Source organism: Pogona vitticeps, chromosome 1 (genome assembly GCF_051106095.1).
Source record: "Pogona vitticeps strain Pit_001003342236 chromosome 1, PviZW2.1, whole genome shotgun sequence".
NCBI lineage: Eukaryota > Metazoa > Chordata > Lepidosauria > Squamata > Agamidae > Pogona > Pogona vitticeps.
In genome coordinates this window covers 172,622,454-172,647,455 of record NC_135783.1, presented here as the reverse complement: position 1 = coordinate 172,647,455, position 25,002 = coordinate 172,622,454, and the positions used below count along the sequence as shown (strand labels likewise).

The 25,002-nt window shown below is 43.3% G+C and overlaps 1 protein-coding gene across 2 annotated transcripts in view; it reads right to left on the bottom strand.

Moving 5' to 3' along the window:
* ASB1 (ankyrin repeat and SOCS box containing 1) overlaps window positions 1-24,604 on the bottom strand; it is a 29,613-nt gene extending 5,009 nt beyond the window's left edge. The window contains exons 1-5 of one of the 2 annotated variants that reach the window (XM_072977416.2): window positions 21,322-21,458; window positions 14,340-14,466; window positions 10,091-10,237; window positions 9,063-9,365; window positions 408-793 (exon numbers count right to left, since the gene is read on the bottom strand). In XM_072977416.2, coding sequence (XP_072833517.1) covers window positions 408-793; window positions 9,063-9,365; window positions 10,091-10,237; window positions 14,340-14,380 — 877 coding nt within the window. In that variant the 5' untranslated portion in view covers window positions 14,381-14,466; window positions 21,322-21,458. Of the gene's footprint in view, window positions 1-407; window positions 794-9,062; window positions 9,366-10,090; window positions 10,238-14,339; window positions 14,467-21,321 lie in introns of both variants that reach the window. The other variant, XM_020806833.3, reaches the window with a different exon arrangement.
* Window positions 24,605-25,002: the final 398 nt, after the last annotated feature.

Here is a 25,002-nt window from a genome sequence, read left to right as displayed (position 1 = left end):
GGGCCATGCTCTGTATGATGAGGTTAGATTGGCCTCTGCTAAGAGAAGGGCCTTCTCTTTAAGGTAACCAACGTGCTAGAAATCTTGTAACACTGATCTAAAAAATGTTTTGTGAAGCTTCCTCCCTTCCACCTTTCTGCAAATGGGAAAAAAAAATTAGTTTGAACTGATCTTTTGAAGCACAAAAATAATTCACACAACAACAATATTATGATAAGACTTAATTTCTAATTCATTCTCCACTTAAATATTTGAAAATATTTTTTTTAATTTTTATCATTTAAAACAATTGGAAAACTTTAATCACGAGATAACCCTTATCTGCAAAATGCAGTTCACAAAGAACTCCTTTTACAGAATTAAAAACTGAACACTGACTTCAATCTTTATGAATAATAAACACTCACTCTTGGCTTCTCTGAAAAGCCGCATGGCTTCGGGGTTCACTCTGATTCTTCCTGTAGCTTCTTCAGCCAGAGTCTCCCACTTCACAAGATTCAGGTTAGCTCCAAAGTCAATCAGGAGGCAAACGAAGGCTGCATCACAGCCATGTCGCAAGACTGCGTCCATCACACACACTGCTGAGCCCCTGGAGAAGCCCTGGACGTTCACGGGGCCACAGAAGTTGAAATCAGGATTGGCTCCTGCTTGCAGAAGCAGCCTGAAGCATGGCAGGTTATGATAGGCAGCGCTGATATACAAGGGGCAGACCACTAGGGATGTGAGTGGCCTGGAAGATGGGTTAGGGATCCCAGAGGCCAAGTGGGGGTTCACATCAACATCAGCTCCATACCTGAGGAGAGAACAGGTATTCATTTTGGAAGATTGTTTTGTGGAAGGGGGTGAGGGTTGCTTGGCAGCCACAAAATCCAATTCTCAGGCCCCAGTCGCTTGAACAATGGCAAATGTTGAATCTAACCCTGTACAAAGGAGAGGCTGTGATTGTGCGGGGCTTGCGTGGCTAAGAATAGCAGTTACAGAATAGCTGTCTTGAGTCCTTCACCAGGAGGAAGGCCACATAAACATGACACGAAATAAATGAAACAGAATAAATAGATAAACAAATGTGTCCCCATGGTAGCCAGTGCAATCTGCTTTGCAGGGTTTTGCATGCTGTGATCCTAATCCCAGAGGAACAGAAATAAACACTTCCAAATTCTGGTAGATCACCTTCCGAACTTTAGCTCACATTAGCTGTGCAACACCAGTCCAGGAAATGCTTCATCAGGGCCAGTCTGGCCAGATTCTCCGTGCTTGTTTTATACATCACACCTGCCTTAGATTTGATGCAAGCTTCAAGTTATAAATAAGGGATGCACAGCCCCGTAAGAATTTTAAACATGCCTATCTTCTCCACCGCCAGATTTTTCTTCACTTGCTACAGTGGCTCCCAGTGCCTTCTCGAGAAGTTCAGTGCTTTCTTTAGGACACAAAGTATCTTGCGCTCTTGCCTTTTCCTGTACACTGCACTGTCCTCTCCACTAACAAGGGTGAGTCTACTATTAGTTGCTAGGAAGGTAAAAGAAATTGCTTTGAAACAAATTCTTTCTCTTCAGCTTTATAAAGAAAAGGGATTGTTTACATCTTGGAAGGCGTCAAAGAGGCAGAGAGAAATTCCTTTTCACTGGAAAGGAATTTTTACATGCAAAAATAGATACACACACATGGAATACAGACACGTGCTTGCACACAAGCACACATATCAACAAAAAATAAAATGGGTGCAGGGGCCAGTTGGTATTGTGACGTAAGACATGCAGTTGTGTCTTCAGTGGAGACAGCAGCTTGCCTTTCACTATCTCAGTATTTAAGGAAGGCAGCAGATATCGCTTTGAAACCACCCGGGTGCTTTCTTCCTTTACTAGAAAAACTGATAACCAAGTGCAAATGCAAAAAGACAAAAGCATGCACAAGTGACCCTCACAGGTTTGCCGAATGCCATGCAAGTATGACAAGCGATGGTACAAATGAATCTCAGACAACAAGTCCAGACCCAAGTTCATCTACCTGCACTGAATAACCATCCCTCTGGCAACAAAAGCTTGGGATGATAACCTTTGGCACAGCAGAACCCCCAAAGAGTGAAAAAGGAACAGGCGAGTATCATTTCTTGCTCACCCCTCAAAGAGCCCAGGAGTGTTCCAGAGCTACTATTCCAGCAAGAGGGGCTGTTACCCCCCCCAAAAGAATCCAGCCATCATTGAGAACTTATCCTAAACAATAATTCTTGTATCCAGTTTGTGGTTTTTAGAGGTTTGTCCGGGGGGGGGGGGGTTGGGGAGAAGCCAATGGAGAACGGAGACAGTGAAAGAGCAGATAAGGATAAGCTTGAAGCAAATGTGACAGGAGACTGCAAATGAAGTGCTCCCTGAGAATTACTGAAAGCTCTTCCCTAAGTGGAGAAAGGGCAGAAACACACAAAAAAGCACTAGTCTGACATGTAGAAATTCTGCATAGAGGAAACGGGCCTTGCACCCGCAACACTTGTTGCCATTGCAATGTTTGCACTGTCAAGGCTTAAAGAACTAAGCAAACCAAAAAGGTTCAGCAGTGAGAGTGATCCAGCCCACATACGCCAGAAGCAGAGCACTTGGCTTTGCTGTGTCCAGAAACGGGATCCTTTTCTCTTCAAAAGATTTTAAGATGTCCCTACAGAGTAATTACATGAAGCACACATAACTATGTCATCCCATCCAAGAATGAGGATTTTCTGCTTTCCTAATTACACGTTTCCATTTCCCTCCCCTCCTGCACACTCCCAGATAATATGTAATGGGTAATGCGCTGCTCCAGACTGCTAGTTGAGCCTGTAGGGCACACTACTCCTTCCAGAGCTGGAAAATAGCACCGTTAAGGCGCACAAATATTTCCCTTCATCAATATGCTTGCATGCAACAGGTACATTCAGAGTAATCCTCCCAGCGTCCAGATCCATGACAGGAGTGTGCACAGCAATTCTGAAAAGAGCTCATCAAGCTAATATGCTGAATGAGAAACGTAAGAGGAAATAAGTCTTCTTCTCTTTAGTGTCTGGTCTGGTGCCACATCTGCATTGGCCCTTTGTGCAAAGAAGAAAGAGAGGGTTCTTGCCAGGAGTGGCTGTGTGGCCTACAGGAAGGGGTAGGGGTGCCAACTGCCTTGGATCTCCCCTTACCATTTTCCTCAGATTCAAGCCACATGGCACTGCGTTATATTATATTATGGCTGAGGCAATTTGCTGGGCAGTGGCCCCAAGTGCTGCTTGGCCTCTGCTGCATTTGGTGGAAAAAAGGAGCACAGGCAGAGGAGGTATACTGAGGACTGGTGCCAATGATCTAAGAGTCATGAGACTTTAAGTTCCAGTGGGACCAACATATGTGTTACAGCAAAGGTTGAAGGAAAAGAGGCGAAAACGTAGGTTGATCACGCCAGGATGCCAGAAGGAAATGATTCCGCTAGAAGGGGAACCACAAAGGTGCACTGGAAGAACGCTTTATGTTGCCTTGTCTTGTCTCTGAAAACCCACTATATTTCAGCCACAGTAGCCCAACTGTGGAATGAAAATAACGCCGATGTAAGAAACTGTGAGGAGAGAAGACACCATGGAATGCAGTTTCTGGTCTTCAGTTTTAGAGATAAGGAAAGATGTTGTTTAAAAAGCTATCAGAATGGTTAGGTCCAATTTAGCTGGAAATGCAGCTATTTTGTGCACCATGTTGATTAATGGCATAATTTAATTTTAAGTTTTCTACAAAGCAATTTAAACTTATTAATAACTGCATTTCAGCATGACAGTCTGGTATTAGCATAGCCATCCTGAGAGAGACATTCTACAACCAGAAGATATTGGCTCTGTTTCAGTTAATTTTAAATCTGAAAGTCTTCCAAAGTCTGTATTTTAATGCTGTTGGCCAAGTGTCCTTGCTAGCAGATGTATAAATCTGCACATCATTACTTTAGACCAAATGGCCTGTTTTTACAGGAGAACCCTCACACAGGTCATAGTGGCTTCCTGCAGTGCATATTTACCCCGCAAGAATGCCAAAGGCGGGCACAAGAATCAAATCAGCAGATCAAACATGAAACCCCTTGAATATCACTTCCTTGCTTCAGGCAGCATTCTCTCTTGATGACTTAGGGTCAAACTGGATGAGATAGTGGAATAATAATGTGGATTGTGTCAGGCCTCTATATAGTCCAGGACAGGTGGCATAGAAGAAAGGGGATTTAAATGAAATAAGAATGTATAGGAAGCACTGCCTACATATCGTCATGGGGAAAAGAAAGTACACCCTCTTTGAATTACTGTATATAGCTTTATGTATTGGGACATAATAAAAATCATCTGGTCCTTAGAAGGTTTGCAAATTAGGTAAATACAATCTCAGATGAACAACAATACATGACATTACACCATGTCATGATTTATTTTACAAAAATAAAGCCAAAATGGAGAAACTATGTGTGAAAAATTAAGTACACCTTTAAAGCTTCCATAGGAAGCCAGGTGCTGCTAACCAAATGTCCTTGAGTAACTGATCATCAGCAAGTGTGACCATCTCTATAAAAGCTGAAGTTTTAGCAGTTTGCTGGTCTGAAGCATTAAAGTGTGTGTTACCACAATGCCAAGGAGGAAAACATCAGCAGTGATCACAGAGAAGTAATTGTTGCTGCCCATCCATCTGTGAAGGATTTGGAGGCTACAGTGGTGTCTTGCTTTACGATCGCTCTGTTTAACGATGAAACTGCGTTATGACAGACTTTTTGTGATCGCTTTTGCAATCGCTTTACAATGTTTCCTATGGGGGAATTTCGCTTTGCGATGATTGGTTCCCTGCTTCGGGAACCGATTCTTCGCAAAACGATGATTTTCGGACAGCTGATCGGCAGTTTCAAAATGGCCACTGGGTAAACAAAATGGCCCCTGCTGTTTTCTGGGATGGATTCCTCACTGCACAGGCAGCGAAAATGGCTGCCCTATGGAGGATCTTCGCTGGACAGTGAGTTTCCAGCCCATCGGAACACATTAAATGGGTTTTAATGCATTTCTATGGGCTTTTTGATTTCGCTTTACGACGTTTTCGTTCTACAGCAATTTCGCTGGAATGAATTGTCGTAATGCGAGGCACCACTGTATTTCCAAACAATTTAAAGTCCATCATTCTACAGTGTGGAAGCTTACTGACAAGGTGGAAACACTTAAGACAGTTGTCAATCTTCCCAAGAGTGGATGTCCAAGCAAATTCACCCCAAGGTCAGACTGTGGAATGCTTAGAGAAAGTGCAAAAACCCCAAGAGTTACATCTCAGACTCTACAGGTTTCAGTTAGCATGTGAAATGTTAAAGTCCATGACAGTACAATTAGAAAAAGACTGAACTAGGATGGTTTGCTTGGAATGGTTGCCAGGAGAAAATCTCTTCTCTCCAAAAAGGACATGGCCGCATGGCTTAGGTTTGCAAAGTTGTATCTGGACAAACCACAAGACTTCTGGAACAATGTCCTTTGGACAGGTGAGACCAAACTGGAGATGTTTGGCCATAATGCACAGTATTATGGTGAAAACCAAACATTAACATAAACAACTCAAACCAACTGTGAAGCACAATAGTGGTGGGGTGATGATTTCACTTGTTTTGCAGTTATTGAGTCAACCATGAGTATATCAAAGTATTTTAAATTCAAATGTGAGGCCATCTGTCTGACAGCGAAAGCTTGGCTGAAATTGGGTCATGCAACAGGACAATGATCCCAAGCACATCAGCAAATCTACAACAGAATGGTTGAAAAAGGAAAGAATCAAGATGTGGCAATGGCCCAGTAAAAAGCTCGATTGTAATGCTGTGGTGTGACCATAAGAGAGCTCTGCACAAACAGATGCCCACAAATCTCAATGGACCAAAGCAATGTTGTAAAGAAGAGTGAGGCAAAATTCCTCCACAACAATGTGAGAGACTGATAAAGTCATACAGAAAACTATTACTTCAAGTTATTGCTGCTAAAAGTGGTTCTACAAGCTAATGAATCATAAGATGTACTTGGTTTTTCACACATGGCTTCTCCATTTTAGCTTTATTTTTGTAAAATAAATCATGACATGGTGTAAATATGTCATGTGTTGTTGCTCATCTGAGGTTGAATTTACCTAATTTTCAGACCTGCTAAGGACCAGATGATTTTTATTATGTCCTGATGTGTAAAACCATAGAATTCTAAGAGGGTGTACTTTCCATTTCACATGACTGTATTATGAGAATTGGCCTTTCCCCTGCTGTTTCTCTCCCAGTAAGTAGGATTATGAGACCAAGGGGAGTTGTTCAAATGCTAGTCACTCAATGTCCAAGCTGGGCCACATCTCACACAATCATTCTGGTGAGCCCCCACCAAATCAGACCACAGACTGCCCCTGATTTCCAAAAGAAAAAAATAAATATCTGGGGAAGGAATTTCAGGAAACAGCATTACTAGTTGCCCCAATGCACTTATACTACTCCATCTTGGTTTTATTGCCAGTCTGCATCTTGTGTACAGATCTGCTACTATCATGCTTCATTTGGTTCTCCAAAGTGTGAAAGCAACTAGGAGCCACTTTAATGTGATGTCCTTTAGATGTCAAGCTTTACAGGTAAAGATTTGCAGATTTGTCAATTATGTACTGTATATGAAGAGGAGGAGGAGGAAGAATTGGAAAAACCAACAAAATACAGAGACCCGGCAATCGAAACATTTCACTTGTGGATGAAACACACTTCAGTGGTCCACATAGTCATTGGGGCTTTGGGAACAACATCAAGAAGTTTCATACAGTATTATAAGCAGTTGCAGATTTCAGAAATAACATTATCAGAACTAGAAAAACCAGCAATATTAGGAACAGCATATATACTACAGTGGTGCCTCGCTTAACGGCGGTAATCCGTTCCAGGAAAATCACCGTTAGGTGAAAACATCGTAAAGCGAAAAAAAACCCATTGAAACGCATTGAAACCCCTTCAATGTGTTCCAATGGGGTCAAAACTCACCGTCCAGCGAAGATCCTCCATAGGGCAGCCATTTTCACTGCCTGTCTTGCGAGGAATCCATCCCAGAAAACAGTGGGGAGCCATTTTGTTTACCCAGCAGCCATTTTGAAACCGCAGATCAGCTGTTTTAAAATCATCGTTTTGTGAAGAATTGGTTCCCGAAGCAGGGAACCGATCATCGCAAAGTGAAAAAACCCTATTTAGACTATCATTTTGCGATCGCAATTGTGATCGCAAAAAGATCATCGTAATGCAGTTTCGTCGTAATGTGGGGCAATCGTAAAGCGAGGCACAACTGTATGTCAGTATTTAACTGATACTTGGGTTTTTGGTTAAAACTAGTGTCTGCTATATAATACAAGTCAATGTTTTATAATTTTGATTGACTGTGCCTGGAATTTTTCAATAATAATAATAGTTATAGACAAATAGATATAATGAGATATGGGGTGAATTTATAAATGCTGTGTTGAATAAAGGGAAAAGTTGAACCATTATTATATGTATTTTTGGAAGGGATATGGGGACAGTTGAATGAAGGATTGATGGCCATGTAAAAGGAGGTTAAAAATTTAAGTAATATACTGTATATTGGTCCCCAAGGTGAAGCAAGCACTGAGTTTTGTGTTATTATTAATTTTTGTATGTAATTTGTGCAGATAGAATGCACTTTTATTTTATATTTTATTCATATGTTTTGTTAAAAAATTAAAATAATAAGAATAATTGATATTTAACAGACACTTAGATTTTGTATCTGTTGTATAATACTAGTCACTGTTTTTATAATTTTGATTGACTGTGCCTGGTTTTTTTTAACAACAACAACAACAATAATAAATGCCAACAAGTTGATTCTAACTTGTGGTGAGCCTTGCCAGGGTCTTCTAAGTATCAAGTACTCAGAAGTGGCTGACTATTCCTTTCTTCTGGGGGTGTACAAGGACTGTGCAGTTTCCCCCAGGCCATGCAGGCTGGCTTTTTTCCCAGTGGAGAATCAAACTTCCAAATTCTGGCTCCCCAGCCAGGTGCCCATCTCACTTGTACTTTTATTCTGAAACCACAGTAGCAGGGGCTTTGCAGTTAAGACTTGTTCATACTTGTTACTCACATCTGGTACAAAACTTAGCCGTCTTGCTTCGTGATGTCCTGTGTCAAGATATTCTGTGCTCCACTGAGCCAATTTCACAGAAATCAGTGAAACACTTTCACGTCTCACTTATTTCAGTGAGAGACTGCTTAAATTTCTCTCATTTAATTAATTCTGCCTTCTGTATAAACCCAATTCCAAGCTCAGTTCTTCATAGGAGGCTTGTGTCCTACTGTGAACTGAAGTATAATGAATGGATGGTGGGCAGCACAAGGTGGTCCCCATTTTGCGGTGGGCTTCTGGAGGGCCTGGAATGCCTGCCAGGTTCCTCTCTGCCTGCTTCCACAGACGGTCATTCCAGTGCGCCCTTTTTTCTTTTTCTTTTTGGTGAGGGGGGCATAGGCAGTAACTAATTATGCCTGTTTACCAAGGTTTGCTTTTGATTCTGCTGAAGTTTCTCCTGATTTTTGCTAACTGGGGTTCCATTTATAATGGTGGACCTATTTTTATCTGTTGTAAAATTTTCAGAGTGATTTGTTGTTATCTGTCTTGAGAATGTGTGTAATGGTTGAAATAAGGCTGGATGTAAGGTGAATATATTTCCATAAATAATGATAAAATGGGACTTTAAAATGCTAAGGAGCAGATGTGAACTTTTGGGTTACGTCGTTCATGGCTTGATATTGCATTCAGTGATAAAGGTGAGAGGGAATAAAAGTGAGTACTTTTAGGTGTTGTGAAGAAACAAATGAAGGACATATGCAATTCTGTCACTTTAAAATAGGAATTCTGAAGTCTTTCCACTTGGTGTCCTCTATTTTCTTTGGACCCTTTCCCACTTTAACCTCTCCTTCCACCCTGCTAACTGGTGCCTGTTGTAACTGGCAGATTGGGAATCATTTCTGTAGCAAAGATACACCTGACGGGTTATTCGCTCGAAAGCGAACATGAAGTGAAATTAATTTGTACTTACTGGATCAATTCTCTGAGGATGTCAGCCCTGCCCACACGGGCAGCATGATACACTGGGGTGCTGCGGTGGTGACGGCTCCCGTTGGGATCTGCGCCAGCTTCCAAAAGTATCCGAGCACACTCCAGGTGCCCGTTCACCACAGCTACATACAAGGCTGTTTGTCCTTTTACATCAACAAGGTCGATCTCTGCGCCTTTCCGAATCAGGAATTCCACACAGTTTCCATGCCCTGCTGTAGCAGCAATTCGCAAGGGCGTACAAGGCAGCCAGCCACAACACCACACAGATTTCTCATTGATGCGGCTGAAGAAAGGCAAAAATATAATGTGACTTCAGTCATCCATGAATACCCTTGAATCTTACCTTGCATTAGCTTTGTGAACCTGCAGCTCTTCTGAAAAAAACAACATGTGGCAAAAATGAAAGAGAAGGTGCAGCTTTTCTGTCCCTGGATGCTGAAGGTATGCATTCTCCATGGGTGCCTGCCACACTCTCCGCACTGACATTGCACCAGAGGAAGCATGTGAAGAAAACATGGGCAAGCCAGGTATCAGGCAAAAGCCAATGCTGTACCGAACCTCAAGTCACATAGTGCTACACTATTTGGTGAGACTTCATCACCATCCTCAGGATGGACAGGTGGATGACCACTACAAGTTGTGCTTTGCTGGGCTCAGACGTGACACACGAATATGCCCATGTAGTGCTCTTAGATTAATTTAGGAGAGATGCCATTATAGAATGTACACATCTTCTGTGGGACCTATATGCAATCCTAAAATACATCTGAATGGCTGAATTCCACATCCAATTAGCACAAAAGGCCTAGGATTAATCACAGCTCCACCAAAAAGGAAGAGTACCAATGACATGTATGTAGAGAACATGCAAATAGAACCCTAAATGCATCAAGGACATGATTCTGATCTCTTTCCCCACCTCCGCATTCTGTTTCTACACAGGGCTAAACAGTATGGATAATCCAAATCTGAACATCTGTGTTTAGCTACAAGAGGATGAAAACCGACCTCTGGAAGCTCTCTTCCTGTAACAGGCTTCTAAGAGTCTGCAGGTCCCCCACATAAGCAGCATCGTGCAGCCTGGTGTCTTCACAGTGCTCAAGGGGATGGTCACAGAACTGCTCCTTCAACCACTCCTTCAGATTGCGACCTGTGCTGGAGAGATGGTGGCTGTTGTTAGACCACAAACCTTTGTCCTGACCATCAGGTACCTATTATTACCAGAGGAAGAACTGATGGAAGAGAATGAGGCAATACATTCCAGGTTACTTGAGTCAGAGACTCTAGGTGGCCTGAGGAGGTATCAATAAATTTCTGTACAGATGATGAATTTTCTATAGAGACTTGAAGATATGCCACTGCTAAATTATGCTCATTTTCTTTTATCACAGAATGGTCTTGTTTTAAACCGGCTGTATAGATTTGGCTATATGATCTAAACCTATTTGATTATAATAGGACATAGTGCTTCCCGGTCTGTACACACACTGTCAGATGTTATTAGATTTACAATATGATTTCTCATTCTTAATTGAAATTACAGGTTCCCCTTGGCTTGAGTAGGGATTTGGTCCCCACCTGCCCCCAATTTTGGGGTGAAGCACCCCCCCGCCAGCTTGAATCATAAATTACCTCAACTAAAAAGTATAAATGATCTGGAATATTATGAACTAAAGAATACATTTATTATTTTGGTGTGCATCTTTATTGAATGCAATTTTCAACTGGGAAAGCAAATAAAATGAAAAAAATAAGTAAATAATGATAAAGATAGAGAGTCATAGCCCAAAAAGGCAATATAAAATATACAATTTTAAAAACATACAAACAGGGGTCAGCACTGAATTAAATAAACAGACATGTATTTTAAGTAAATGAAATAGGAATTCAGGATCTACTTAAAATCAGGGGGAACACAGCTATGATATCACAGGGAATTCCACAAACAAGGAGCAACCGAAAAAAGGGGCTGACATCTCTGCCCAAGAGTCTAACGGACCTTTGCGGGTGGATCTCTGAACATGTCCTCAGTGGCTCAGGTTCACAAAAATTCAGACTGTTCTTCAACTATCTGGATCCAAAACTGTTCAGGACTTTAAGGTCAGCAACAGCATCTTAAACTGGACCCCCCAAACTAGAATTGTATTTGTAACTTTACAACAGAAAAAAAAACAGATGAAAATAAAAAATAAATATCAAAAACTGAGGCACTGACAGGCACTGAGAGTATGCCTTGGAGATGAGGTTCCTCACTCTAGAAAATAGCTGAGGACTCATGTGACCGAATAGTCTTCCATAGAATTCTCTCCTTGTGACAGCAAACAACTGTGTAAAGAATAAAAGAGAACCATAACTTCGTTGACAGCTGATTTTCTATTTAGGATTACCCTATTCTTAATTGTCCTCCCAGAAGTACAAGCTGGATTTTGAAGGGGCAGAGGAACTAGAGACCAAATTGATAACATGCACTGGATTATGGAGAAAGCCAGAGTTCCAGAAAAACATCTACTTCTGCTTCATTGACTATGCAAAAGCCTTTGACTGTATGGACCACAGCAAACTATGGCAAGTTCTTTAAGAAACGGGAGTGCCTGACCACCTTGTCTATCTCCTGAGAAACCTATATGTGGGACAGGAAGCAACAGTTAGAACTGGATATGGAACAACTGATTGGTTCAAAATCGGGAAAGGAGTACGACAAGGCTGTATATGGTCCCCCTGCTTATTTAACTTATATGCAGAATACATCATGCGAAAGGCCGGACTGGATGAATCCCAAGCTAAGTTTTCCAGAAGAAATCTCAACAACCTTAGATATGCAGATGATACCACTCTGATGGCAGAAAGTGAGGAGGAATTAAAGAACCTCTTAATGAGGATGAAAGAGGAGAGCGCAAAAATTGGTCTGAAGCTGAACATCAAAAAAACTAAGATCATGGCCACTGGTCCCATCACCTCCTGGCAAACAGAAGAAGAATATATGGAGGCAGTGACAGATTTTACTTTTTTGGGCTCCATGATCACTGCAGCAGATGGGGACAGCAGCCATAAAATTAAAACGCCTGCTTCTGGGGAGAAAAGCAATGACAAACCTCGACAGCATCTTAAAAAGCAGAGACATCACCTTGCAAACAAAGATCCGCATAGTCAAAGCTATGGTTTTGCCAGTAGTGATGTATGGATATGAGAGCTGGACTATAAAGAAGGCTGACTGCCAAAGAATTGATGCTTTTGAATTGTGGTGCTAGAGGAGACTCTTGAGAGCCCCCAGGACTGCAAGGAGAACAAACCTATCTGTTCTAAAGGAAATCAAGCCTGAGTGCTCACTGGAAGGACAGATCCTGAAGCTGAGGCTCCAATACTTTGGCCATCTCAAGAGAAGAGAAGACTCCCTGGAAAAGACCCTGAAGTTGAGAAAGTGTGAGGGCAAGAGGAGAAGGAGACGACAGAGGACGAGATGGATGGACAGTGTCATCCATCTACCAACATGAATTTGAACCAACTCCAGGCGGCACTGGAAGACAGGAGGGCCTGTCGTGCTTTGGTCCATGGGGATCACAAAGAGTCGGACAGTACTAAACAACAACAATTCTTAATTTGCATGTTATGCAAATCAGATGAAGAATAGTTGCATTTGCCCCCCTGGCATCGTTTCTAGAGTAAGCAGTGACTGACCCTAAGGAGCCGATTTAGTACAAGCATTAGAGGGCTGGACTTAAAACAAAGCAATCTATATTCTCCTCAGGTCATTCTTTGGCATGTTTCTACTGATGGAGGGGGAGACAAAGCTTTGCCACAAGTGACATACTAGTGCCTGATATGTAGGGGGGAAATATAGGTGAAAGTGAAAATGAACTGTAAGAATCACAAGAAATATACCCACCTCACCCACACACCACACACTCTGTTTCCCTGAAAATAAGCCTAGTATGATTTTTCAGGATGTTCATAATACAAGCCCTACCCCCAAAATAAGCCCTAGTTAAGTGAAACCCTGCCCTCCACCACTGTGCAGCAACCAAAAGTAGATGACATGACTGTATTTGAATAAATGTAGATTGTTGTATATGAAAAAAAATAAAGCATCTCCTGAAAATAAGCCCTAATGCAGTTTTTGGAGCAAAAATTAATATAAGACCCTGTCTTATTTTCGTGGAAACACAGTATCACTGTTTCATGCCTTCAAGTCGGAACCAGTTTATAGCGACCTGAACAAGCCTTTCAAGATGAGTGAGCTATTTAAGGAGTGGTTCTACCACTTCTACTGCCCCAATGAGTTTCCATGGCTGAGCAGAGATTTGAACCCAGGCCTCCTGAATCCTGGTCCATTACTTTGTCTAGTACACCACACTGGGTATCATTACACACACACACACACACACACACACACACACACACACAGAGAGAGAGAGAGAGAGAGAGAGAGAGAGAGAGAGAGAGAGAGAGAGAGAGAGAGAGAGAGAGAGAGAGAGAGATGGGGCAATTTCCTCCAGAGATACAGATTAAGTATTTCATGATTATTTGAAAATATTCTTTAACTATCTTTGTCTCATTTGATTTTTCATCTCTGTGTGTTAATCAACTCACATGTGCTAGGATGTTTGTGCTATAACCCATCACTATTCTTAACAATTACATTTAAGATAATGATCCATGCTTGTGCGCTCTACGTAGCTCCACACGTCTTTGCCCCCTGGATGCACCCTCCTAAGAAAACATGTATATATATAGAGAGAGTATATAATAAATTTCTTGTACATCTGATGGAAATGGACTACAGTCCAGGAAACTTTGAAAAAAATTTAAACTTGCCAGTTCTTAAGGTGCCAGTTGTTTGTTATTTTTGCTGCAACAGACTAATACAGCTATACCCCTAAAAGCTGTTTCTTTGTATAAGACAAAGATATAAAAATACCCTCTCATGTTTTGCTTCCAGTTCTCTCATCATAAATTATTTCTGCAACACTACAACCAACACCTGCTGTTTTGTTTCCCTGCTCTCGGAAACACTGTAGTACCGAATGAGACGCTTAAGAGTGTTTACAAATGTTACTGTGGGAAGAACTACAACATCCAGAATTTCCTAGCCAGCACTGCCTTGGAGGATTATCAAAAGTGTACTCCAGGAAAGTGACATTCCCAATCTTCGATTCCTTAATACATACATCAATCCCTTGTGTACATTTATTTGGGTATAAGACCCGTCTGACTTGGTATGATATATATATGTGGATAAATATTATTTTCTTCTCATTACCTGAAACTTATTTCCAGAAAGGTGAGATTCACAGGAAACATAAGCTCAATATGTTTCTATCTTTCCTTTCCTCTTGTTTTGTCCAACTCCTTTCTACAGGCTAACACCCAGCTAATATCCCAGACACCTGTAGAAAATACAAGAAAATTTATGGGGGGGTGCGTGCGTGGGACAAATCATACTATCAGAGTATGGAAAAGTGTTTTCACTGCTTTCTTCGTTTACAGAACGCTCCATGAAACATACCTCATTTATCTGCAAACAGGGTAGTATGAGACTTTACCCAAATTGCACAATTTACAGTACCTGTAAATATGCCGATGACACCCAGCTCTACACCTCCTTTTCACCAACTGCAGGTGATGCCGTCCTGTCCCTACAGCACTGCCTGGGGGCCGTACTGCAGTGGATGCAGGAAAATGGGCTGAGGCTGAATCAGGACAAGACGGAGGTTCTGAGGGTAGGTGGCCCTGTGGTTGGTGGCTTGGGTGACTCTCTCACATTTGGGGGGGTGACCCTGGCCGCGAAGAGTGGGGTCCGCAGCCTGGGCGTACATCTGGACCCAACACTCACCATGGAAACGCAGGTAGCGTCGGTAGTCCGCACCGCCTTTTTCCACCTCTGGTGGATCGCACTGCTCCGGCCCTATCTCGACTCGGGGGCACTCACTATCTTGGTGCATGTGCTCGTAATCTAAAGATTAGACCACTGTAATGCGCTTTATGTGGGGCTGCCTTTGAGGCTGATGCGGAAACTTCAGGTGGTGCAGAATGCGGCGGCCAGACTCCTCACTGGAGTGAGAAAATACCAATGTATTTCTCCAACTCTGGCCGCACTGCATTGGCTGCCCATTCGTTTCCACGTCGACTTCAAAGTCTTAAAGCTTACTTACAAGGCCCTAAACGGTTTAGGACCTCGATATTGGAGGAATGCCTGCTTCCACCAAGGTCTACCCGGATCACCCGTGTGAGTCAGGAGGTGAGGCTGAGGAGCCTGACGCTGAGAGAGGCCCGGAAGGAAAAGACATGAAACCGGGCCTTCTCGGCGGTGGCTCCTCGCCTCTGGAACAACCTCCCTTCAGAGATTCATGCGGCCCCTACGTTGGGAATCTTTAAAACCCAATTAAAAACATGGTTGTACATCCAGGCCTTCCGTCCAGTCAATATCTGATTTATTTTCTATTCCTTCTTATTTTATTCTCACTCTATTTTATTGTAACTGCATCAAATGATTATGTAATGTTCTTGTGTTTTATTGTTTTATCCTATACTGGAAGCCGCCTAGAGTGGTCGAGTAGACCAGATAGGCGGGGTATAAATCAAATAAATAAATAAAAATAGGATAAATTCTAGATCCTGTAAACATAAATGTTCCTTTCTTAGAGAACAAAGGAACAAAACAGTGACTGGATATTTTGCCATATATCTCCAGTTCTACGAAGGCCAGTGACTTTGTTTTTATTGTTATCTGGTGTCCATGTGGGCCATCCAAGCAAGGGGATGGCCCAAATGGACACCAGATAGCATGGCTAGAATCCAGGTGAAACCCAGCCAACCAGATAATATGGCAACCCTATTTCTATATTAAGATACTGTAGTTTGTTTCAGTTTTACACAGGGGAGCATTCAGTCTTATGAACTTCTGCCAGCAATCTGAGATGTCACCACCCAGACACAATTTGGTTACCACAGTAAGATGAGAACTTGGTGTTTGCTTTCTCACAAGTGCAGATATCAAAGAAATATCAGCATAACACATGCTGTTTCAAACTAATTTCTATAAAAGACTGACAAACCCATAAAGAGACAGTTCTGCAAGTAAGAATATTAATCTAACTATCTCAGATTTTTTTAAAGGTACATCATGTTTCTTTTATATAATTGTAGCCATCTGTGGCCTTAAAGAACAGAAAGAGTAACATTTCATACAGTTTGGTTGCAATTCCTGGATAGCGGTTTGGAATGCCTTATTTCAGATTCAGGCACATCACAATGCGAGGATCGTAGGATGACCTCTCCTCACCTCATCTAGAATGTTCCTTGTCTGGATCTCTTCTGCCCATCTTACCTGGTGTTCACAGACTTCGTGTCTGTGGGTGTTGACACCTAGAGAAGCCCATAAAAGAACCACCAGAAACTGGGCCTTCTCAGCAGTGGTGCCTTTTACATGGAATGCCTTCCCACAGGAAATACACCAGGCTCCCTCCCTCCGAAACCTTTTTAAAAGCTCCTGAAAATAGAGCCTTTTAGGGAAGTCTTTGTGGAAGCCCTCCTCAGTTAATGGGACACAAGAGGAGGAGGAGGAGGATGAATGATGAATGATGAATGTTGGAAACTGGTTTTTTGGGGAGGGGTTGTTGCCCACCTTTCTATGTGTGATTATAAGTGTTTCCTTATAAGTGTAGTTATAAGTGTTTTCTACATTATAATATATGTTCTTTCCATTTTATTGTTACACCCCCCAGAGTAGCGATTTTAATGGGCAGTATAAAAATGTTATTAATGTAGGAATGAATGAATGAAACAACAACAACAAAATGAAACTTGTCCATGAGAACAAACTTACTGGCTACATTAAAGTAAGTAACAAATGGAGAACATCATAACTGGTCAGTCACAACACAGGGAAGGATCATGACTGAAGGAAAAACTGGGCATGAACAGTGATCAAGGACTGCTGCACTTTTAAAAATACAAACAAAAAGTTAATACTACAACATTTGGATCTGAACGTCCATGTCTCTTTAAGAATCCTTCTCTCTGGCCCCACTGGATAGTACCCCCGTCCTATGAGTTTGGTGTCCTGCCAATGAACTCCAGCCTTTATTCAAATCCACAGGGTGAGTCTCTCAGTAAGAGATGTGTCTCAGTTCTCCCCTTTCTTCATACTCCTCTGGCTAGGAAATGCATTCACTAACTTCCTTCCAGATGCTGTCCCCTTCAAAAGGCAGCTCATTTTTAAAGACTCTTTGGCACTCCTCATTACCTTGCTTCCTCCTGTTAACCTATTCGCCTCTCATTCCCCTCACTCCATTCTAGGAAGTACAATAGTTTCCCATTTGAAATTATTTTCCAGTATAAGTTGGCCATGCTATTCACAAATATGTTGCAATCTAGCTTTATACATGTTTACTGGTAGACAACATAGGTGCTAATTTGATTATTCTATTAATATTGCTATCTTGCATTATTTTTCTGATCCCTTCCATATAATTTCAATAAAATTTCTTACTCTGAATGTAGGATTTGTCTGCTTATGTTGTTCGTCCATATACAAGCTTGCTCAACTGATTCTACATGATTTGATCCGAGGAAGATAGAAGACGGAAGTTCACCCCTGGACTTTGAGGGCTCAGCTAACAGTTTACCTCCCCTCATATGGGCCACCTGTATGTTTTCCACACTCCCTCTACCCCAAAAGCCTGAGCATAAAAGAAAGCAGTTGCTGAGAAGGGAACGATGTGGCAAAAAGGCTGGTTGTATGTTTTTCACTGTGAAGAACCATTTTTTGTAATTGTGTAGAAAATCAGGTAAAGGACATTGTTAATACCATTTCCTAAAAACAGCACAAAATGAAACAAGAATAATTGCCTGCAGCACAAGTCCCAAACCCATCTACTATGATGACTTCAAGCAACTGTGCAGTCTAGGAATCCACTATCAGCAATTTTACTACATCACTCCATGCAAGAATCGGAGATTGTTCATGACTTTGTGTACCTTGGCTCAACGATCTCTGACACTTTGTCCCTAGATGTTGAGCTGGATAAACGCATTGGCAAAGCAGTTACCATGTTCTCAAGACTAACAAAGAGAGCATGGCTTAATAAGAAGCTGACGGCATATACCAAAATACAAGTCTATAGAGCCTGTGTCCTGAGCACACTCCTGTATTGCAGCGAGTCCTGGACCCTTTGTGCATGCCAGGAGAGGAAGCTGAACACCTTCCATATGTGTAGTCTCCAACGCATTTTTGGTATCACCTGGCAGGACAAAGTTCCAAACAGAGTAGTCCTAGAACGAGCTGGAATTTTTAGCATATATACATTACTGAAACAGTGACGTCTACGTTGGCTTGGTCGGATTCCAAAAGATCTCCTGTATGGAGAACTAGTGCATGGAAATCACCCCAGAGGGAGACCACAGCTATGATACAAGGATATCGGCAAGCGGGATCTGAAGACCTTAGGAATGGACCTCAACAGATGGGAAACCTTGACATCGGACCGTTCAGCCTGGAGGCAGGCGGTGCATCATGGCCTCTCCCAATTTGAAGAGACCCTTGTCCAGCAGGCCAAGGCAAAGAAGCAATCACGAAAGCAGCAAAATCAGGGAGCTGGACTGGGGACAGATTGGATTTGTCTTCAGTGTGGAAGGGATTGTCACTCTTGAATTGGCCTTCTCAGCCACACTAGAGGCTGTTCCAAGTCCTCCATACAGAGCACGTTACCATAGTCTCTCGAGACTTAAGGATGCCTAAACTAAACTAACTTGAAACTGAATACATAGATATTCCAAGATATTCACCATTTAAAGAATGTGAAGGCCATTCTTCTACAGTGTTTATACTACCAATAATATATACAGGTTTCTTATTATTACAGGTGTTGTGGCTAACAGTTGATATCTTTTAAAATGAGGGGAGCATCTGTAGGTCTCCCTGCGAATGATATGCTTCATCGCTTCAAGGGTGAGTGAGACAGACTTACTGGTCAAGGGAGACCCTACAGTCCCCACACAGAGCAGGAGGCAGGTTCTCTCCCATCCCAGCTGAACAGGGAGTCCAGAAAGAGCGAGCAACTGCTGTCTCTTCCTACAGGGCACACAGGTGGGGAACTTCTGTCCACCTTAGGTGTGAATTCAGCCTCGGAGATGCTGTCTGGGGCGAAGGCATAAAGGTGGAGCCAAAAAATAAAAAATACTGCCATTTAGCTTAAAGCTGTTCTTGTCTCTAACTAAGCCTTCAGAGAGGAAGGAGCAGCTTGGAGTAGGGAGCACCTCACCTTTTTGCTCTCCTTGCACAGATGAGTAAATATTTTCAGAACAGGGGAAATGACAGCACAAAAACGGAAACTGCCACATAATTGTGTTATGAAGGAAAGGGCAGGACCTTCAAAGGAGCCCCATGGGGGTCCATCCTCCAGCATCTAAAGTTCCCTACCCATGCTATAAAGACAAGTCAAGAGCAGCATATGGAAATCTTGTTGCCATACAGACAAAAGCATGTCCTTTAGCATAAAAAACGAGTAGCCTGGCTCCCACCAAGGTCAGAGAAGGGAATGAGGATGGCTATGTTTACATGCAGTGTTTCTATATACTCTTTCACTGTTAATGCTTATTGGTAGAAAATTGAAGCCCCTCCCAAGGTAGATACAGTGGGGTCTTGACTTAAGAACGGCTTGAGTTAAGAACATTTTGACTTAAGAACCGCTCTCATAGGAAAATATTGACTTGACTTACATACTTAGATTTGAGTTAAGAACTGAAAAAAACCCACGTGGGAGGCAGGGAAAGTGCAAAATGTGAACTTTCAGTTAACTGTTGGCCAGTGAAAAGGGTGCCTGTCTGCTTCCTCACGCCTCCCAGCGTTTAGAGAGTGGATTGGGAGACAGTCTTCGGAATGCCTGGTACTGGACTGCCTGGACTGTATTTTCCCTGCCTTCCCTGAACCTTTCTTGACCTAAGAAAAAAAGAAACAAAATATCCCCCTCTAGTGGTCGAAGGCGGAATAGCAGCTTCCCATTAGTTTCTATGGAAGGAAAAGAGCAGATACGGATCAAATGGTTTTCAATGCATTCCTATGGGAAATGCAGATTTGACTTGAGAACATTTTGACTTGAGAACCACCTTCCAATATGGATTAAGTTCTCAAGTCAAGACCCCACTGTACTGTATATATCAACAGACCAGAGAATGCAAAACAGAGAATGCACTATTTCCCCCCAGATGCATCTGGCAACTGAGCCAGGAGGACAGTTCACATGACGCCCAACACAAGTTTAGGTGACCACAGGGCTGAGCAGTGCATGGTAAAGCAAGAGCTCTGAACAGTGGCTTTTTGACAGCACAGACACCTGACCTCTGAGCCACTTGCATTTTTGTTTGTTTGGTTTTAAATGAATTCCAACAAACAGGCTATTATATGGTCAACAAGTAGCTTCGGAAAGGTTTTGAGATCCCTGTCTTTGTTAGGTAACTGCTTTGTTGAGCCAATCAAAAGTGGGCACAAGATTTCAAGATGTTTGCACCTGTGTAGGAGGGAAGGGATGAGGCAAAAAGCAGGCGAGAAATGTGCCTTTCCACACTACTTTTATCAAGTGGGCAACCAATTCCTCTCTGCAAATAAGCCTCAAAAGGGTAGTTTTAACAGATAGGAAATAACAGCTTGTAATGTCACCTAAAGAGCCAGGGGTGGTGGAGCAGACAAGAGTGACAGACTCGACCTTGGTTCTGGTCTCTGCTTGGCCAGGGAAACTCACTGTGGGGCAGCAACAATAAAACCATCCCTAACCACTTCCCATGTTTTGAACTAGTTACTGTAGTACGGTTGCCATCCGTTGGGTCTTAAAGCAGTGACAACTTTAGGTATTTATACACTGCATATGACTCAACGTATTTTCTTCTCGCTATTTAAACATCTTGGCCTCTTTCCACGGAAAACTCCGGCGCTGTTGGGCGCGCTCAAGCTTTTCAAAGTCCATTCTGGCTAGTGTCAAAAGACGCTCGTCTGGAAGATCCAGTCTGTTTGAACCGCCTGCGGGTGAGAGATTCCTGCATCACGACAGGAAAACATGTCCGCAGAAACCGGAGGGAGCGCCGGGGAGCCTCTGGGGGAGCCTCTGCCGAGGAAACCAAGCGGCCGGCTCGCTGCCCAGGCCTTTGGGCGGCTGCTCATCAAAGCATGAGAAGCGCCGCCGCTTTCGGGGCGCGCCAAGTCGGGGAGGCCCCAGGGCCCGCCGTCGCCGCGCTGCCTTTGACATTACCTGCATATCCACTTGTGGCACTCAGAGGGGGAGCCCCGGGATCGCCGTCGCCGCTGCCGGCTGGAGCTTCCGGGCCGGCGCTGGGCTCCCGCTCGGGGCCATCCGCGTCCGCAGCCTGGCCGTCTGGGTTGTTTGCCTCAGCCATCGGGTCGAGAAGGCGCCCCTCAGCATCCCTCCGGGCCTGGACCTCCCTCGGCGCCGGCGCAGCCCCCGAGGAGGCGCACGGGATCAGGTCCCTTCCCTCGCCCTTCGCGGGGGAGCCGCCGAGCCTGCCCGGCCTTCCTCCCACCGGGATTGGTGGAAAAGCGACTAACCCCGCGGCTTCCGCCTGCCCAGTTCATATGGCCGGGCGCAATCGCTCTCGCGTTCTCGGTCTCTCTCTCGATCTTGTTTTTTAAAAAGGGATCGGGCTTGGTTTACGGCAGAAAAAAAAAACCGAGGGCAAAGCAGAAAATCGGGGCAGCGGGGGCGGATCACCGCCTTTGAGAGCACGACGTTTTAATCAGTTTCTTACACAGTTGGCGGGAAGAGACGAGGGAGAGGTGACGTGGTCGTCGTCTGCAAGTCCGTTTCGGAGATGCAGGAGATGATGAAGCAGATTTGTCTCCCGTGTTGCCAGAGCTGGAGTGGCCTCCCCGTCCCCTTCCCCTGCAGCTCCTGTCGATCTGCAAACTCCCAGCTAAAAGATGAGGGGGGTTACAGACCAGCAACATCTGGACAGCTGCAGTTAGTCCAACCCTGCTCACCAAGAATGCAAAAATCCAATGAGTTCAAATGGCAAATGGGATTTAGAGTAACATTGGGGGGGGGGGGGATTCTTCCTCCGAGAGCAGGAGCTAAGTGCCAGAAGACTAACGTTGTCCCTGTCTTGCAAAAGGGCAAAAGGAGGAACTGGGGAACTATAGACCAGTCAGCCTAACATCAATCCCAGGGAAAATTCTGGAACAGATAGTAAAGCAGTCACTGTGCAAGCACCTACAAAACAGTGTAGTAACAGCTAGAGGCCAACAGGGATTGTCAAGAACAAACCTTGCCAGACAAATTTTAGCTCACTTTTTGATGGGGTAACCTCCCTGATAGACAGAGGGATGCTGTAGACATAGTATATCTTTACTTCAGCAAAACTTTTGACAAAGTGCCTTAATTATAATTATAATTATAATTACAAGCTTTGTCTTTGCTGGAGGGAAGGTGGAGTACCACAGGACATGAAGGATGCAAACATCATCACATTGTATAAGAACAAAGGAGACAGGGGTGACTGCAATAACTCCATGGCATCTCTTTTCTCAGCATTGTAGGGAAGCTGCTTGCCCGTGTTGTGCTGAAGAGACGCCAGGCGCTTGAAGACAGAGTCTATCCAGAATCACAGTGTGGATTTCGAGCTACTAGATCCACCACTGACATGGTATTCTCCCTCTGACAGCTGCAGGACAAATGTAAGGAGCAATAGCCACTCTTTGTGGCCTTCATAGATCTCACAAAGGCCTTTGATTTGGTTAGCAGGGATGGCCTTTTTAAAATACTTCCCAAGATTGGATGTCCACCTCGACTCCTTAACATCATCAGGTTCTATCATGAGGGAATGAAGGGCACTGTAGTTTTTGATGGATCAACATCAGATCCCTTTGACATCCGAAGCAGATGAAACAGGGCTGTGTCCTCGTGCCGACCCTGTTTGAGATCTTTTTTGCTGTCGTGCTGAAGCAGGCCTTTGGAACTGCAACAGAAGGTGTCTATCTCCAGACTAGATCAGATGGAAAGCTCTTTAATCTCTCTAGATTGAGAACAAAGACCAAAGTCCAACTGAAATGCATACGGGACTTCCTCTTCGATGATGATGCAGCCGTTGTTGCCCACTCTGCTGAAGACCTCCAACAACTCATGAATCGTTTTAGGAAGGTCTGCCAAGACTTTGGACTAATTATCAGCCTGAAGAAAACACAAGTCATGGGCCAGGGCATGGACTCACCTCCCTCTATTACCATCTCCACACAAGAATTGGAGGTTGTTCATGACTTTGTGTACCTTGGCTCAATGATCTCTAATAACCTCTCCCTAGATGTCAAGCTGGATAAATGCATTGGCAAAGGAGCTACCATGTTCTCTAGACTAACAAAGAGAGAATGGCTGAATAAGAAGCTGACGGCATATACCAAGATCCTGGTCTATAGAGCCTGTGTCCTGAGCACACTCATGTACTGCAGTGAATTCTGGACCCTTTGTACACAGCAGGAGAGGAAGCTGAACATGTACCATATGCGCTGTCTCCAATGCATTTTTTGTATCACCTGGCAGGACAAAGTTCCAAATAGAGTAGTCCTAGAACAAGCTGGAATTTTTTAGCTTGTATATATTACTGAAACAGCAACGTCTACATTGGCTTGGGCATGTCGTGAGAATGGCTGATGGTTGGCTGATGGAGAATTAGTGCAGGGAAATTGCCCAGAGGGAGACCACAGCTGTCCAGCATCCTTTTGAAGGGCATTCCAGTTTTTCATAAGTAGTCTTCAGCTTCTCTCATTTAGATCTAAATGAGAGTACCCCAGGTTTGGAATCAATATTCTAAAAGAAATGGATGTTCCACAGCACTCAGTTGTCCTATAAGCCCAGTTTGCTTCCTTTCATGTCTACAGCATAGTTCCATTTTGACAAGCAGTGTTGCCAATGTAGTGAGGGTTGGGATATCTTCAGCATTTAACAGTCAACATTTGTAGCTGATTGCCACCTTCCAGATCAAAGTTGAAATCTTTGGGAGTCTCAACTCAAGCATCACTGCAGGTGCAATACATGGTGTCAAGGTTAATATTTTGCTAAGGAAGTTTAACTACAGTTTCTCAAGTTGTTCTGTTGGAGCCAAAATCCAGATCTGGGAGTCAAACAATAAAAGTGGGAGCACTAGAGTTGTGCATGCCTTCAGGAACACAGGTACATATTGAGTTCCTTGAATGTGGAAGAACTTCTTCAGGGTTAGCATGGCTAGTTTGGCTTTGTGCTTAAGATATTGAACGTGGTTGGGCCATGTTAGATTTGACTGAAATACAATCTCTAGCTATTTGAACTTGTTGACTTGTTGTAATGTATATGTATCAATTTTCTACCTTTTGTTTGACTGTCTTGCTAACTTTGAAAATATCATAATTTTGGATTTGTTATTGTTTATCTCCAGTAACTCTTCATTACAGTAGGCAATAAATGCTTTAATGGCATGTTTTGGGCCAACCAGAGTTCTCAAGAGCGTGAGTAGAGATGCTTTATAGGGCATTTTTCAATTTTTTTCATGCACCCCTAAATGTCCTGGTTTGTAACCCTGGGATACATGTACCCCAGCTTGAGAATCAATGTTCTAAAAGAAATGGATGTGTTACATACAGCACTGATGTTACCTGTCTGTCATGGGTTTGGAGGGAAAGTTCCATCCTATGGGGTGTGGAAGGCGGGACATCAGGAGGAGGGGCTGTACTGTATATATATGTGGAGCGTGTGTGGAGGGAGAAGCTGGAGAAGAGCTGAGAGAAGAAGCTTGAGTGGGAGTCTGTGTGTCAGACAGGGTACTACTGTGTGTCAGTCAGTACCAACCTGATAGGTTCAGGTGTCTGTATGGTTAGCCAGAACTGATAGGTTCAGGGTCTGTGCTTCAAGTTAAGTGTTCTGTGTGAACCAAACTGTGTGTATGTATGA